Source organism: Vombatus ursinus, unplaced genomic scaffold (assembly GCF_900497805.2).
Source record: "Vombatus ursinus unplaced genomic scaffold, bare-nosed wombat genome assembly UNPS02014833.1, whole genome shotgun sequence".
Lineage (NCBI taxonomy): Eukaryota > Metazoa > Chordata > Mammalia > Diprotodontia > Vombatidae > Vombatus > Vombatus ursinus.
The window spans coordinates 7484378-7501473 of record NW_020954611.1 but is presented as its reverse complement, the minus strand read 5'-3'; the positions used below and the strand labels follow the sequence as shown (position 1 = coordinate 7501473).

The 17096-nt window shown below is 38.7% G+C and overlaps 1 protein-coding gene across 1 annotated transcript; it reads left to right on the top strand.

The window, feature by feature from the left end:
* The first annotated feature begins 1005 nt into the window (after positions 1–1005).
* Positions 1006–12220, top strand: ANKRD1 (ankyrin repeat domain 1). Its single transcript, XM_027839872.1, has 9 exons — positions 1006–1075; positions 1771–1950; positions 3843–3980; positions 4307–4414; positions 5789–5887; positions 7433–7531; positions 7707–7805; positions 7909–8007; positions 11263–12220. Exons 1-9 carry the CDS (start codon positions 1049–1051, stop codon positions 11371–11373), a joined length of 960 nt encoding a protein of 319 aa, XP_027695673.1. The 5' UTR covers positions 1006–1048; the 3' UTR covers positions 11374–12220.
* Positions 12221–17096: the final 4876 nt, after the last annotated feature.

Here is a 17096-nt window from a genome sequence, read left to right as displayed (position 1 = left end):
ATAGAGCACCGGCCCTGGATTCAGGAGGACCTGAGTTCAAATCCGGCCTCAGATACATAACACTTACCAGCTGTGTGACCCTGGGCAAGTCACTTAACCCCATTGCCTAGTCAAAAACAAACAAACAAAATAAAATAAAATAAAATAAAATAAGGGTGTTGGAATGACCGGTCCCTTCCAGCTCTAAATTTAGACCCTAATTTCTTTGCTGGCAACATAGATCATTGGAATCAGTTCAGAAAATATTTTTTAAAGGGTACAATTTTTATTTTATTTTTCAATACAGAGATTGAGAGTCCCAGTGTGCTATATTAGGTCCAGTGACAACATTAAGTCAAAATGCATAGCTGGATCCTTCTGAGTTCTTCTAATGATGGCACTGTATCATGTCATGGGGTCTTTTTAGCCCCAGACATCATTCTGGTTCAATAACCCTCAAGAGAATTCCAAACAGATATAGACAAGTGCCGTCAGGAACTTACACCCTGTCCTTTAAAGATGTTTACATGTCCTGAAGCCCCATTTCCCATAAGGGAAGTGCTGATAAGTCTGCTTATCAGAAAGATATTACTGTGAGTGTGATACATGGGGCATTTACATTTTCTTGATATGTTACTCACACAAAAGCTGGCAAGGAGGGGGAAAAATGTAGAGATATGGTGCAATATCAACAGACAGCTGTCCCATGGGCACTTGATGTATCAGATGACTAGCATTGCTGAGCTATGTTGTCACTGCCAGTGGAATGGGCATCTCACATTTCCCCCTGATTCACATATTCAGTGTGGTTAGACTGCAATGCCCCTCCCTCCCTGTGCTTTCCTGACTCCCAGACACTGGGTCTGGAATGAACATTCACCTGCCTCTGAGTTGACTAGTGGTGGGAGGAGCAAGGAGGTTATTTGGGTTCCCAGGTTGGAAGATTATCTCACTCAGCCTTCCTCCTTCCATCATATATATAGGCCTAATTGGTCAGTCAGTCTCAGCAGAACTGACTTGGGGGTGTCATCTAGTAAGATTATTGTCTAAAAACCAAGGACTGGCAAAGATGATGCTGCTGAAGGTAGAGGATCTGGTAGGTACAGATTTACCTATGTACGTATGGATGTATATATTTTTGAAAACCTGTTTTAGAATTGATGTAGACTAGACACCCAGATCTGGTTGCTATTGGGAAAAGAGTATACCATTTTCTTTCATATTTCCAAACCATATGTGAAAAGAATTCATTGTAATCTGATAGGACATGGTATTGATTAGAAAATGGAGAAGTCTGATAGTAAATTAGTGGCATACTTTGAATTACGGCTCTCTTTTGATTTATTGCTGAAAGCTGAATGGTCATATTTATCAAGATATGACAAGAAAGGATGTACTTGATAGAAGCCAAGGATATTGGGATGAATTAAATAATATGAAATTTCAAAACCTCCTAAAACTCAAAGGTAAAAATTTAAAGAGCTAGACTTAGGAGTTTTTAATAGTTGGGGAGCAAGTGGCAGGGGGAGATTTTGATTAAGCAAACAAAAAAGATATTTTAAAAACATAATTACCTAAACTAATCCTTCATTTGCCCAGTATGGTGAAAAGGAATCACCTCATGACAACCTGAGAATGTTTGTGGCTAGTCCTTTCATCGAAGTTTATAACTTGAATGCTAAACCAACCCTTTCTGCCAAGGTAGAATTTCCCTAGGGAATCAGCAGCTAGAGGAGAATTCAGCATCCTTCATAGGAATTTCCTTGACACAATGCCTTTTTGCCTTTGTAGGTTACAGGGAAGAAGAATGAGAGTGGGGAGACCAGGGACTTCCTCCCAGAGGACTTCAGAAATGGACAATATGAAGCTGCTGTGACATTGGAGAAGCAAGAGGACCTGAGGACACTTCCAAGACACTCATTTATCTGGGAAAGTCAAACCTCACAGAATGAGAAGCAGCGAGAGGCGGAGGTAAGAAAAAAAAAAGTTTGGTGGCATCCAGTGATTTTTTTTCTGTCCTCCCAAATCTTAGCTGGGTGGAAGCGGGGCCAAGAAAACATCAAAAGCAGAGATAAAAGTATGGTGTAGTCAAAGGGGTGCTGGGTTGGAAGCCTGAGCATCTAGGTTTGAATTCTGGTTCTGTTACTTACTAGATGGGTGACCTTGAATGCCGTTTTATCTCTTTAAGGCTCAGTTTACCTATTTGTAAAAGGAGGTAGATGATCTCTAAAGTCTCATAATACCTAAATCCCTTGCCTAAGATAGCACAAAGTCTTTTGAAAAAAAATCTCCTCAAAATGGGCAAATTTAGTGATGTGCCCAGGATCCCACAACTAGATAGTGGCAGAGGCAGGGATGCATCTTAACTTATCCGACCTCCTCAAACTCTTTTCCCCCACCACATCACACTTAATGTGTTGATGATAATAACTGTGAAAACCTGAGGTCTCTTTACTATGAAAGTACCAACACTTAGTGTTCAGTCTGTTTCTATGCTTGTACAAACATGCAGAGTAAAATGGAAATGGAGGTCTGAATAAGCCAAGTTATTCAAAAAGACAGATTGTAAGAATCTCCCTCATAACCTAATAAGCAGTCTCACAAGACTATCACCTCTGGATCCCAAGTCAACCCTTACATGTTCTATGATCACATTCGCACAGAACAAAATGAAACAGAAAGGTGATAAGTCTTAGAGGCTGACCAATTAAAATCAAGACGATGACTTTTCCCTCGATTACCTGGTTTATTGTCCACTACAGTAAGAGCCTGGATAATTGCCTTTACTGTCTCTGATTTTCTTGCCTGTATAGACAGCCAGCCTATAGAATGGAGTTTCAAGTGTGACAAATCTACTAGTAAAAAAGTAAAATGTGTAGGGACAGATAAATGTTAGAATTACAGGATTACATGTGTTTCAAAGAACAGGATATGGAATCATGGATTTTGAACTGGGGGAAGGGGTATGAAAATCATCCAGACTTATTCTTTCATTTTATAGATGAGTCAACTTGAGGCTAAGTATGATTAAATGACTTACCCAAGGTCCTCAGACACCTGGTCTCCATAGGGCTGTTTTTAAAGTTATTTGAGATTTATTTTTACTGGCGGCCATAGTTCTATTTAAATGATTAAATCATGTGCAACAAAGGGAAAGAAAAGTGAGTTTCAGAGAATTTGTGGTGGAGCTGGAAGGGATGCAAAAGAACTCAACCACTTCAGTTCATAAGTCAACTGAAACTTAAAGAGGTTAAGTGATTTGTCCAGAATCCCGAAGCTAGATAGAGACAGAGTCAAGGATGTATCTTAGGTTGCCTGACTTCCTACAACCATTTTTTGCACCACATCATACCTTGTGGGGTAATGATAACAACTGTGAAGGCCTGAGGTCTCTTTACCATGGAAGTATCAATATTTAGGGGTTAGTCTGTTTCTACACTTTTACAGACATGCAGAGTGAAACGGGGAGTAGTCCAGACTTCCACTTTAATCTATATTATGGGAAAAAAACAAAATTTCCTTGAACTATATAAATAATTGCCCCCAGTAATTCACCTTCTGCATGTAGATATAGTCCAGAGAGCAGGGGTTCTTAACCTGTGAGATATGAACTTGCTTTTTTTCTTTTTTAATATTTTTCAAAATTATTTCAATATAATTAGTTTCCTTGGTAATCTTATGTATTCTATTTTAGTCATGTGAAAACATTATTCTGAGAAGGGCTCCATAGGTTTTTACCAAATGGCCAAATGGCACCAGGACTCCAAAAAGGTGAAGAACATCTGTCCTTAGGGTGCTCTCTGCAGAAGGGTCACCAGAGTGTGCAATGTTAGTTTTTTGTTTTGTTTTGTTTTATTTTTCAGCTCAAGAAGAAAAAACTAGAACAAAGATCAAAGCTTGAAAATTTACAAGACCTTGAAACTATCATTCAACTAAAGAAAAGAAAAAAATACAAGAAAATCAAAGTCCCAGTTTTAAAGGAACCTGAACCAGAAATTATAGTAAGTCCTATAAGGATGTAGTAAGAACTGTGGTGTAGTGTCTGAATGGTTGTTATGCTGATGTATGTAAGTTTGTGATGTAGTCTGTTCTTCCAAAAATACCTTCCATTCACACTATATATTTCTTATATGAACATAGTTACTTGCATATTTTCCCCCATGAAAATGTGAGCTCCTAGAGAGCAAAGACCATAGATTTGCCTTTCTTTGTACCCCCAGTGCTTAGCCCAGTGCCAGGCACACAGTAAGTGCTTAATAAATGCTTGTTGACTGGCTGACTGTTAGAGCAACTGCAGTGACACACATGCTATTGTCTTGGTCTTTAGACAGAACCTGTGGATGTGCAGGGGTTTCTGAAGGCTGCACTGGACAACAAGCTGCCAGTAATTGAAAAATTCTTATCCGACAAGAAAGATCCAGATTCATGTGATGAAGTAAGTCCCTTAGCTATGCTTTAATAAATCTGCATCAAGATCCCCTTCCTTTTCTCAGATCTTGTCCCTTTTATGTTTCTGATGCTTCCCCACAACCTTGTTGGGAAGCACCCCCAAATTAAGCTGCTGGAAATACTTTCACCAGACCTTGTCACCTGTGGAATAACCTGGCTGCATGCAACAAGGAACTTGATAGCCCAAATAATGATCTCCTCCTTGCACCATGCTCTGCTCCCCTCTTCCTTAAGTCTTCCTTGCCTTTGTATGACTTTTTTAGAAATAGTTTAATGTTTTAAAAAATTAATATTCTATTGATGCCTTTGGTTTTTCCCATCATAGTCATTTACTACTGCTCTCCATAGGATACCAACCCAAGGAACCTTCCCTTCTAACAAAGTAAAACAATTATATGGCTGAACTTTTTAAAACATCCTTCAGATGAGTGAAGAGGGAAAGATACTAATTATTTACATTATTCAGACCAATCAAGTCAACCACAGGAAAACATAGTTTAGGCATCACCTTTGCTTGTTGGAAAGGGATTGTTTGGATCAAAACATACTAATATTCCCGAGGAAGATAAATCTATATATATATATAAAACAAACCCACCAAATGTACTAGATCCCTTTTGTATGGTTCCAGAGGCAATGAGTCACTATGGATAGTGCAGCACATCTGAACTCAGAAAGCTTAGAGCCTAGTCTTGGTTGCACCATTTATTGGCTATGACTTTGGCCAAGACCTTGAATCTCTCTGAGACTTAGTTTCTTCATTTGCAAAATTGGGATTATAGGATCATATATTTAGAGAAGGGAGAGACCATTGAGGTCATATACTTACAAATGCCTACCTTGGGATAGATCCTACATGTATAAGATTGAAACCCTATATGTATAATAACCACAAAGAGCCATGTAAATGTAAATTATTTTTATTTGTGAAAATTCTTCAAAATTTTGTATTTTGTGACTATGAAATGAATCAGACAGGTCTTTGAGATCAGCTACAAAATCAATCTTTCATCTGATATAGCCACATTGCCAGATGGAAGGTAACTGCTTGATCTTTTATGGCAAGTGCTGAGTAAACAATGAATTCACAACATACAATAAAGAAAAAACTCCCAAATGTAAGTGCCTCTGAACCTTTTAAATTTGCATGCCTCACTACAGACCTCAACATCTTCATTATATGCCTGATAGGCAGCTTGACACTAGAGTTTGCTATGAAATTTTAGCAAACTTGACATCAACATCTTAAGTACTAGAAAACCCAAGAGTTAAGCAACCTTGGTTCACTTTGAGGAGGAAGGAATGGATTTCTACAGAGCTTTCATATTTACTGCCTTTGTCCCTTGTCTTTTTTCAATAGTACAAACGGACAGCTCTTCACCGAGCATGCTCCCAAGGACATTTGGCCATTGTGGAAAAGTTACTGAATGCTGGAGCCCAAATTGAATTCCGTGATATGGTAAATATTTTCCTTCCTTCCTTCCTTCCTTCCTTCCTTAGCTGAAAAGGACCTCAGAGGTCCTTTTTATAGAGGTCTTATTTTATAGATGAGGAAATTGAAGACCAGGGATGTTCAAGCCTTGTCCAAGGCACTATAGCTTTAAACTTAGGAAAGATGAATAGAGTACTTGACAGTTAAGGAGAAAACAAGCCACAGTGAAAAATCTGGCTGAAAGGACTGAGAAAATTGAGAAAGGTCAGGTCATAAAGAAGGGAACTCCTCCACAGAAAGAAAAAAGGACAGTGGCTGAAAGTAGCCATGGGGAATAAATATATTTTCCCTTCACTCTGAACAGTAAGGGAAGGAATATACAAGAGGAAGAAGGGAAATCTGTTTTCAAACAGTGTTCATTGTGGTCATTGTGGTCTGGATACTGTGTCATGATTGAGTCAGTAGCACTTTAGAGAAAAAATAATCTGTTTGTCCCTCTCAGTACACTGTCCTTTCATAACATACAATCTCACTGTGTACTCATCAATGTTGACATGGCATCAGCAGCATACGAAGGCTGTACATTCGTATGTGTGCATGTGCCTACTGCATCAGTGAGATTCTCAAATTTAGTGTATGCTAAATGAAGTGGGTTTATGGAAAGTGCCCCCTCTAGAGGCCTCACTAACTGAATGCCTGCGATTTCTACAAAGATTCATATACTTTGTAGAATTGCTCAATAAATGACAGAATGATATTTTCTTCAAAAGAAGTTTAATTTGGGAGTATGTAACAAAGGGTAGGGAACAGGGGGTAAAGGAAATAGATTTTTTTAAAAAGATCTCTACAGTCAATTTTAAGCCAAACATTGAGAATTATAAATAAACAAATAGATAAACAAACAAAAAACCAAAAGCCACCGACAGCTGCATCCTACATGGGATTTGGACAGAAACACTAACACCGGTGACAAGAGGGACTCGAAAGCCAAAATCTCATTAAATTTAGCTGCCGTGGCGGAAGCTTCTATTAATATGCATAGCATGCAGTAACTGTAAATTGTAGGTCCGGAAGTTGTCAGCATCCATGACTACTGGAAATTGTATCAATGGATTGGGTGAGGGAAGGAGCGAGCAGCAGGCACAATGTGTCGGGTTGGAATTAAGATTTGTTCTAAGTTTCTTTTGTGTTTTAGCTATCACTTCTGAGAGTGCACACTCTGCCTACTTATGTATCACTAATGTTTATTAAGAGCCTGTAGGTTGTTCAGATACGCAGAAATAGAAGTAATACCTATCCAGCAGAATGTTAAGCACTAGGTGGAACACAGACTTATAAGAAATTTTGTTTTAACTAAAAGTGAGGAGAAGCAATTGTCCACAACAAAAAGAGTAAACAAGACCCCAACAACCTGAAGCACCTCGGTGCTACAGAGGCTCTGTCACCCCGTATGCCAATTTCTGTCTGCCAACACTCATGTTGTCACTGATTTTTAGGGGCTATGTCCCACCTGTCCTAGCGTGTAGCTTTCTAGCATATAGCATCTCATACTCTGTTGCTGTCTTGACGTAGCTTGAGTCCACTGCTGTTCACTGGGCATGTCGCGGTGGGAACCTGGATGTTCTGAAGTTTTTGCTAAACAAAGGAGCAAACGTCAATGCGCGAGATAAGGTAAAATTCCTCATTGGCTTAACCATGGAAACCCCATTCTCAAGTCATACTACTTATCTGTGAAAATTCCACTGTCAATTTTGCCTCCTCTTTCCAGCGATGGTAGTTGGTGACTAAACGAAGGTTGTGTGGGTTCTTTATTTACTATGTGTCTCTGACTGTCACGATTATCTAGCTGCTCAGCACACCTCTGCACGTGGCTGTGAGGACAGGCCGGTATGAGTGTGCAGAACACCTCATCGAATGTGAAGCTGACCTGAATGCCAGAGATCGGGTAAGTCAAAGAGATTGAAATTCTGCCTCCAAACCTTGGATTTACTAGCTGCACTATGGGGTGTTGCATCTTTCCTTTACCTTGTTTATTCTCCTTCTCTTAGGAAGGAGACACACCTCTGCATGATGCGGTCAGGCTGAACCGTTACAAAATGATACGACTGCTGATTATGTATGGAGCCAATCTCAATGCCAAGAACTGCGTGAGTAGTCAGCTACATCATTTGCAAATGTTCTATCTAGGGGCAGCTAGGTGGCGCAGTGGATGCAGCACTGGCCTTGAAGTCCAGAGTACCTGAGTTCAAATCCAGCTTCAGATCAAACACTAGACACTCACTAGCTGTGTGACCCTGGTCAAGTCACTTAACCCCAATTGCCTTAAAAAAAAAAAAGACTGGTCATCAAATGTTCTATGTACTGAAGGATTCCTTTTAATTAGGACTGAGACTGGGGGTAGAGCAGAGTAGGAAGCCACCTAAACCATAACACACAGGGTGGGTATATTTGGGGAGGAGACTGAGGAGTAGGGCAAGAACAATTAAGGATACTTTTCAATGTTACTTTTTATATAAAAGCACACATTTTTAATGTCTATGAATCTTCCCTATGGCATGTCACTTTTGTTTCATGATATGTCAAGTAACATGAGTTATAGTCACATAATATATTTTTTTTTAACATTACTATAAGCTCAAAGTTTCTCCCTAATAATAACGCAGAAAAAAGCACAATTTTCACACTTTTCCTAGGGTGCATGAATGCTTTGTCCTTCCTGGCTCTGCCCTAAATACAGCTTCAAAAAAATTCATGTAGCTACATGTTTTAGGTGGTTCTGTGACTCTCTTGGAAGAGGTGATAGTCTCTTCCAAAATCACCAATGATTTCCATAGTGACAGTGGGGAAGACTTAGGTCAGTTGGCCAGAGATAGGAAAAACTTCCATATGTGTTAAGTGAATCCTTCATTTAATAGTTAGATGACTTTCAATTTGCTCTTCTACTCAAGACAAAAATAGCTCTGCAATGCAAAGCCCTGTTCTTGGAATACAGTGACTGCTTCCACTTTAAAGTCCCTTCCTTTCTATGCAAAATATTTCCTTCCCAACTCTAAGTTTGTACTTCAAGACAAAAGAGCAATTAGAAGCATTCCCTTTCACAGTAAGACACACGAGTCACTGAAATACTGCCTGCCTTGAACACCAACAGCTGAATTAAGCCCAAGGGGCATTTAGAGAGGTAGCTACCCCTTCCACTGCTGCTCCCTTCCTGAAATATTAGAAAATGTTAGAATGGAAAGCAGAGCAATGATGCAATGAATTCCAGTTAATGTTGACATCCAAGTTAGATAATTTAGGTACCATCCTCCCTGTTGCCCTCCTCTTCCTGCCTGCTACCAGCTCCCCCAGACTTTCTTCGAAGATGTTCTTTTGTCTATATTCCGAGAGAACTGCCATAACCTTCAACTTCAATTTGCCTTCAGGCTCCCCTTAAAATATTCCCTTAACAGGATGATAAAAATAATAGCACTGAAAAAGCCCCAATCCTGTGAATTATTTTTAAGAGGACAAATACTCTTATAATGTTAAAAAAAAAATACTACCCCCCCATTTGAGTTAAGCATACTTCCTTCATATTTTATTAATTTCTGAATTGTACATATAATCATCCCTTCTCCATTGTGTGCTCAGAATCATTTTCTCTAAAAGTAAATATAATTTATTCATTCAACACTTATTAGGCACCTGCTGTGTACAATACATTGTACACAACAAATTGTATGTTTCTTCTGCTTTGTTTTGAATTATGGTTATTTGGATATGTACCATATCCCTTGTAAGTTTCATTAGGAAAAGGGCTGTATCTTATTTTTGTATCTCCTTGAGAATCTATGGCAGTGCTTGGTATGCAGGAGAGACTTCATAAATTAATGTTTGTTGAAGCAAGGATACACAAGGCATGATCCCTGCCCTTAAACCTAGATGTCAAAATGTCACCTAGAAAACAGATATAAATATGGAGGACGTAACATTTCTATAGGATAAAATTTTATTTAAAAATGGTCTAGATTTAAAATTTTTTGTCCTTTACAAACTATAAATCCTGAGGCAGACATACGTAAAAAGGTAATGAGATCAAGTTTATGTAGATTTATTTGTGCAAAATAAGTCGAATGATTCTACCTTTTCAAGCTCATTATCTCTAATTAGTACAATTAATTAAAAATAACACACCTTAAATATAGTATTTATCAAAAGCATTTTATACTTCCTAAAACACATGTATACCTCACTGTACATAATATATTTATTCCACCCAGAAAAGAAAATTGGCTTTTTAAAATCAAAACATTGTTAAGTACCCTCCCAGAACTCACTATTTCAAAGAATCTTTTGGTAGAGCAGAAAATCTTTTTGTCACATGAATAACCACCTTCCCTTTGGCAAGTCCAGTGAAACTTATGGGCCCCTTCTCAAAACAATATTTTTTTTTCAGCCAAAGACAAGGTTTATTAAAGATCTGCCATATTAGCTAGACTCTTAAGGAATCTGAGCACCTGTAAGCTATTGGCTAGATCGTAAAAATCTGAGCAGTGGCTAGATTATATGAATCTGAGCACCTTAACAAAATAATATTTTTAAATGAAGAAAATAAAACACCTAGGATTACATAGGAAACCAATTATATTGCAATGCATCTATAAAAAATATTCTTAAAAAATAAATTCACTAGCCAGGCATGGTAACACACTCCCATAATCCCAGCTACCAAGGAGGGTGAGGAAAAAATGTTCTGGGATAAGAGTCTAACTTTTGAAGTTGATATCATGATGGAAGATCATATTCTCCTTCGAGTCTTCTCTAAGTTGTTCTCAGAGACAAGTCCCCGGGCTGAATAAGCCACAGTTTTCACAAAGTATGGCATTTCTTAGATTCTTATCTATTTGATTAAGTTTAGATTTTCTTAAAGCAAGGTTCACTTTTACATGTGGGAGTAGAAATAGCAGGACTAGAAAAAATGCCATTTTTTCTAGTAGCAGAAATAAAAACATGACCTGTGGATTACAGGGTAGGGCCGAATTTCTAAATGTATGCATGTAACTGATAGCAAGTTCAAAATAATTTGACACGGCTTAACCTAACCATTCTGGCACTAATGTGTGAACTCTCAAAAGAAAAGGGAGGAAACAGTGTATCAGAACTCTTTCTTAATGTTGCTTAAGTGGCTTGGAGGAGTTCAGAAGTACTGCCCTGGGCACCTAATTTACAATAAAGGAATCATGCACACATACTGGACCGTGAGGCTGAACATCGGCTGCAAAGTGCACACCATGAAAAACATGCAAAGGATCTCTACTGTACCATAATCCATTGCTGCATTTAAACAACAAACAAATCTTGTAGCTGTGAATTTATCAGTCCTTTCCACCTGGAAGTAAAATGTTCCTTTCTTTTCTGAACAGGATGGGAAAACCCCAATGGATCTCGTTCTCCAGTGGCAGAATGGTACGAAGGCGATCTTTGACAGTCTTAAAGACAACGCATACAAAACCTCTCGCATATCCACATTCTAAAGGAGCCAACAAGACGGTTGAGGGTGGGGTGGAGAGACCCCCAGGAAACCTGTTTCACTTTACATATCTAGTTCTAAAGCACTGTTTAGTGAAAGTACTAAAAGATGAACAAGATGCACAAACAATTGGGGAAAAAAAGAGACGTAAAAATTCCATTTAGGTCAATGTGAATTTGCTTTATTTATTTTTCTTATTTATTCCTATTTATTTATTTGGTTGCTAGTGAGAGCCACAGATTTCAAGATCGCTGCTTTGGCGATCAAAGCTTAATTATTGTATAAAATTTCCAGAGAGTTCCAGTACATAGTTGCTAAATCTAATTAGCCAGCGGCATTACAAATGCCCATTGATACTAGACAGTGGCCATTTTCCTGGCCAACATGAGTATAAGGAATTTCAAGGCGGACATTGTGGTCTGTTTTCTCTCCTGAAGTTTTGCTGCTGAAGGCAGTGAAAGGAGGCTGGTTGAAAAGGGAAAGGAAAGTGATTCAAGTCTAAGAATATTCAAAGTCGAGTATGCTGTTTTGCTCCTTGGACTGGACTGATTGGTATTTTGACCAAGCCCAGGGAATCTGTAGTGAGATCAGGGAAGTGTTGTCTTCAGAGAGATTGTTATGAATGTGAGTGTCAGGCAAGGGAAGGGAACAAAGCCAATGTGTCGCATTACACAGAGAATGCCACACAAACCTAGAGAATGTGCACCCAAACTGTAAATGTGTAAATTTCTATTGCTTTGTATGTACATTTTGTATTCGTAATTACAACAATAAACTTGAATGCTCTTGTAAAATCCTAGTTTTAGTTCCTTATTAACCCAGAAAAAAACAAGCACCAAAGGACATTTCAGAGAACTAGAGGCAGCCTCCTTCCCAGTCTCTCTTTCACCCTAACAGGCTTGGCTTTCGAGAATAACAATGACCCAAAGCAACCTCACAGCTGGGCAGCAGGAGGCATCTAGCGGTGGGCAAAGAGAATGACCGCGGGGAAAAAAAATCTTGCTGTGGGTCAAAGTTAAAAAGGATTAACTGAACAGTACAAAAGAACATGCAAGAGATGGAACCTGGCATGGAATATCTGAAGAAAAACATACTCCCATGTTGAACGTACCACATTTAGAAGTGTATGAAGTTACATTGGACATTAAAATATATAGAATAAAATGTTATAGCTTTGGATTTAGAGTTAGATGGGATCTTAGTCCAAGTTTCTCATTTGACAAATAAGGAAACTGAGGCCCAAAGTGTTTTAAAAAAAGGGTCTTGCCTGAGGCCAGTAGCAAAGCTGGGATTCAAACCCAGGTACTCTGACTCCAAAATCGTGCTCTTTTTAGCATACCCATGATACCTCTGGAAGTGGCTTTGAGATCGATAGTTTCAGAGTCCAAATTCTTTCAGTTTAAAAAAATATATTGATACATTTTAACCCATCGATCATTTTTCAATAAACAGCCCTTGCATAGCACCTTCCCCACCCTCAAAATAAAGTTAAAACGCTTTAAGCCACTGTGACTGATAGTACATGTAACTTTCCAGTCTTACATGTGATTTTATCACTTAACAAAAAATGTGGATGTGTTCTCACTTCAGCCAGCTGGAACTAACACTGACCACCATATTTGAACTGAATTCTGTTTTCTTCTAGTGGGATCTTCATTTACTGTATTGTAGTCTCTGTACATTATTCTTCTGGTTCTGCTTTCTTCACCATGCAGTACAGGGACACAAAGACAGATGTGGAAGGGCCTTTAGCAGTTGTCTGGTCCAACCCTCTTATTTATTTTAAAGACGAGAAAAAAATGAGACCCAGAGAAGTCTTACATGACCTGTCAAAGGTCATTCAAACAAGTCTTTTATTTATTTACTTATTATTGTGTTCATTTGAATTCTTACAGTACAGTAACATTCAATTAAATTCATATGACACAGTTTGTCCAGCTATTATTCTCCAATCTGTTTCTAGATTTTTCTTATTACACTGAAATTTTGGGGAAAAGGGGGCTTTTTAATCTTTTTAAATTTTTTGTCAATGACCTCTGTGGAACATAAACCCAATAATGGGATCCTTGGATTGAAGCATTTATGAATAGTTCTGTACCTTTTCTTACATAATTCCAAATTGTTTTCCAGAATGGTGAGGCCAACTCACAGTTCCATCAATGGAGAATATGTTAGTTATCTATCTTCTTACAGTCCTTCTAACCTTGACCATGACATTTTGTGGACAAAGAAACTGAGGTCTAGACAAATACAGTGGATTGCTTCGAGTTATGCAGCTGAACCAGGCTTAGACTAAAGGTCTTCTTACCCACAGTCACATCCTTTCCTTAACACCATGCTACCATCATTCTCACCTGCAGAATTATCTATTGTATATGACACCACCAGTGTGATTTCAGGCAAGTCACAACATTTGTAGGCCTTGAGTTTCATTTGTGAAATGAGAAGGCTGCATAGTGGATAAGGCACTGCATCTGAGCTGAGGACTTTGGTTTGGATTGCCTCCTACACACATTAGTTTTGACTTTACAAGTCTCCTACCCAACTTGTTTCTTATTTTCCAAATCTGTAAAATGGTCTCTAAGATCCCTTCAGCTGTAACTCTATGATCCTATGACTAGTCAGCCTACCAACTTAAGATATATGATCCTTCAAACATATTTAAGTCTATGAGTGTGCAGTTAAAATACTGACCAATTTCTCAATTACTCTGTTAAAGTTAATAGGATAGGATACTCCCAAAATACCCAGTTGTACTTCAAGTGAGGGCAGCTAGGTGACATAGTGGATAAAGTGCTGGGCTTGGAGTCAGAAAGACTTACCTTCCTAAGTCCAAATCTGGCCTCAGACACTTAGTAGCTGGGTGACCCTAGGCAGGTCACTTAATCCAGTTTCCTCTAAAATAAGCTGGAGCAGGAAATGACAAATCACTCCAGGATCTTTACCAAGAAAACTCCAAATGGGGTCATGAAGAGTTGGACACAACTGAACAACAACTTCAAGTGAATAATAGTTTTCTTTTTCATTTACACTTGAAAATTCCCATGGACTATCCACTCTACTTACTCATAAATTTGGGCCCATTTAGGAAGCACAGGATAATCACCTCCTCTACCTTTATAGCAAGGACAGGACCAAGAGTTATAAGACCTAGATTCCAGTGTTCTCTTATATCCTTGGGTAAGTCACATTCCCTCTTTCACCCTGTTTCCTTGTTTGCAAAATGAGAGGACTGTACTATATAATCTCTAATGTCACTTCTGGCACTAGAATTCTAGGATATTTTCCAGTAATTATTGATAATAATCACTCTCACTTCAGCCTCTTTTGGTTCACTTCATATGATTTCTTCCCTAATAAATACATTCATTCTCATAATTAATCCATAAAGTAATCTAGCAAAAACAAATCTTGAGGACACCACTTAGTTAACAACTTTAAATGGCCTGCCTGGGCAATTTCCACAAGTCTAGCACATTGATTTTGCCAAGATACACATTCTTACCAATGCCTCTAAAGCATAATACTTTGGGATACATCACTACAGAACTACATGCAGGCAGGATTTGTGTCCGCAACTTAAAGGTCTATATAGAGTGTTATCCTCAGCAAAAAAGTGTGTATTGAATAAATTTGGAGGATCATGAGCACTGGAACAAGGGAAGATTCTTTTTAACGGGAGGTAGAAGGAAGCATTGTTTTTAGTCTTGTTTTCTTCAGATTCAGAGATTTTCTAATTCAACTGAGTATAAAATGTGAGTCCATAACCAATCAATACCAATTTTTATGACTGCTAATTATGTAGTTCTTCATTTATGAAACATCTCATGCTTTCAGCATACAAGGGAAAAACACTGAATTATTCTAATAGTTATATCCCCAAAGTGAAAGAAGCTGTTTGTAGAACACAATGGAGAGAAATAAATGGAAAGGAATGAAAAGACTATTAGATTTGTAAGCTTCTTATGTCAAAGACTCATTTTGGGGGTTTCTCCAAATACAACTCTCAATTATTTAGATTTATTATCTCTAACTTGTGAAAAGCTGTCCATCTACCTCAACAAATACTTCTTTGATGCCTACTGTACTCAAAGCACTCAGAGAGATACAAACATGAACAGGGCAGTCTTTGTGCTTATGGGGCTTATTAGCCCCAGGGCAGATTAAAACAAAATACAACGCATAGTAATACCGTAAGAAAGGTATAAACCAACTGTTATTAGACTTTAGAGGGGAGAAGGCACATCCCAGTTCAAAGGTCATGCTGGGTTTAATGTAGCAGGTAGAACCAGAACTAGGTCTAAAGAATTAGTAGGATTTTGATACCTGGACAATTTAGACAGAAGAAAGCCTAAGGGAAAGTGCAGAGGAAGGAAAAGACCTGGTGTGTTTTGGTAGACAGCAAATGGTACAGTTTGGCTAGATTAAAAACAATGAAAAGTCATTCAATGTTCCCAGTAAGAAAATGGCTGGATTTCTATAGAACTGATTTAGGAGGGTAATCTTGTAGTGGCATGATAGCTTGAAGGGGTGCAGAGATTAGAAAGTAGCAACTAATTATACTTGTATTAGTTAAGGGCTCTGTGCTAGGGCCCCTTTTCTTCTTCTATGCTATTTTGCTTGGTGATCTCATCAGCTCGTTCAACTCTCATCTCTATACCAATGATTCTCAGGTTTGGCCAGATCTAACCCCTCTTCTAACTCTCATGGTGATTTTCAACTGCCTACTGGACAGGTATCTCCAACTGGATGGGCTGTTGATATCTCAAACTCAACCTATCCAAAACAGAACTTATCTTTACCCCCAAACCCTCCCCTCTTCCTAATTTTCCTCTTCTTTTTTTTTCTTTCAGGTAACCTACCAGTTTTCAAGGCCGGCAACTTGTGTGTGTCATAGACTCCTCACTCTAACCACACCCTTTCCCCTCATATTCAACCAGTTGCCAAGTCCTGTTAATTCTACATGTGTAACATCACTCCTCTGACACTGCCACTATCCCTGTGAAGGCTCTCAACAACTCACATTTGGGCAAATGCAACAGCCTTCTCATAGGTCTCTCTGCCTCATCTCTCCCCACTCTGGTCCTTCCTCCACTTAGCTTTCAAAGTGGTCTTCCTAAAGTGAAGATCTGACCAAGCTGCCCCCTCCTCCCACCCTATTCAATTCCTATCACTTCCAAGATAAAATTCACAACTTTTTATCGTTAAAGGTCTTTCACAATGTGCTTCTCCCTCTCCCAGCACCTTTCCAGTCTTCTCATATTTTATACTCCTCTTGACAACGAACTCTGGGATCCAGTTATACTGACCTCCTTGTTGTTTCCCCCAAAAGACACTCCATCTCTCAGTTCCGGTATTTTCACTGGCAGTACCCCCCAATCCTGGGAATTTTCTGTCTCCATCTCTACCTCCTGGCTTTCCTGGTCTCTTTCAAGTTGTAGCCAAAATCTTACCTTCTACAAAAAAACATTTCTGAACTCTCTTAATGCTAGTGCCTTCCTTGTAAGATTAGTTCCAATTTATCCTGTATATACCTTGCTAATATATGGTTGGTGGCCTGTTGTCTCTACTAGACTGTGAGCTTGAAAGCAGGGAATTTTTTGGCCTGTCTTTGTATCCCCAGCACTCAGCACAGGGCATGGCACATAGTAGGCACTTAAATGCTTGTTGACTTGACTTACTAAATGTATATTGACTGTAAATAAAGGCAGAAAGGCAGGAGGGAGC

Coding starts and splice junctions, on each gene's coding strand:
- ANKRD1 (XM_027839872.1), top strand. CDS start 1,049: ATGATGCTGCTGAAGGTAGAGGATCTG. Junction 1,951..3,842: donor AGAAGCAGCGAGAGGCGGAG/GTAAGAAAAAAA, acceptor TTTATTTTTCAG/CTCAAGAAGAAAAAACTAGA. Junction 8,008..11,262: donor ATCTCAATGCCAAGAACTGC/GTGAGTAGTCAG, acceptor TTTTCTGAACAG/GATGGGAAAACCCCAATGGA.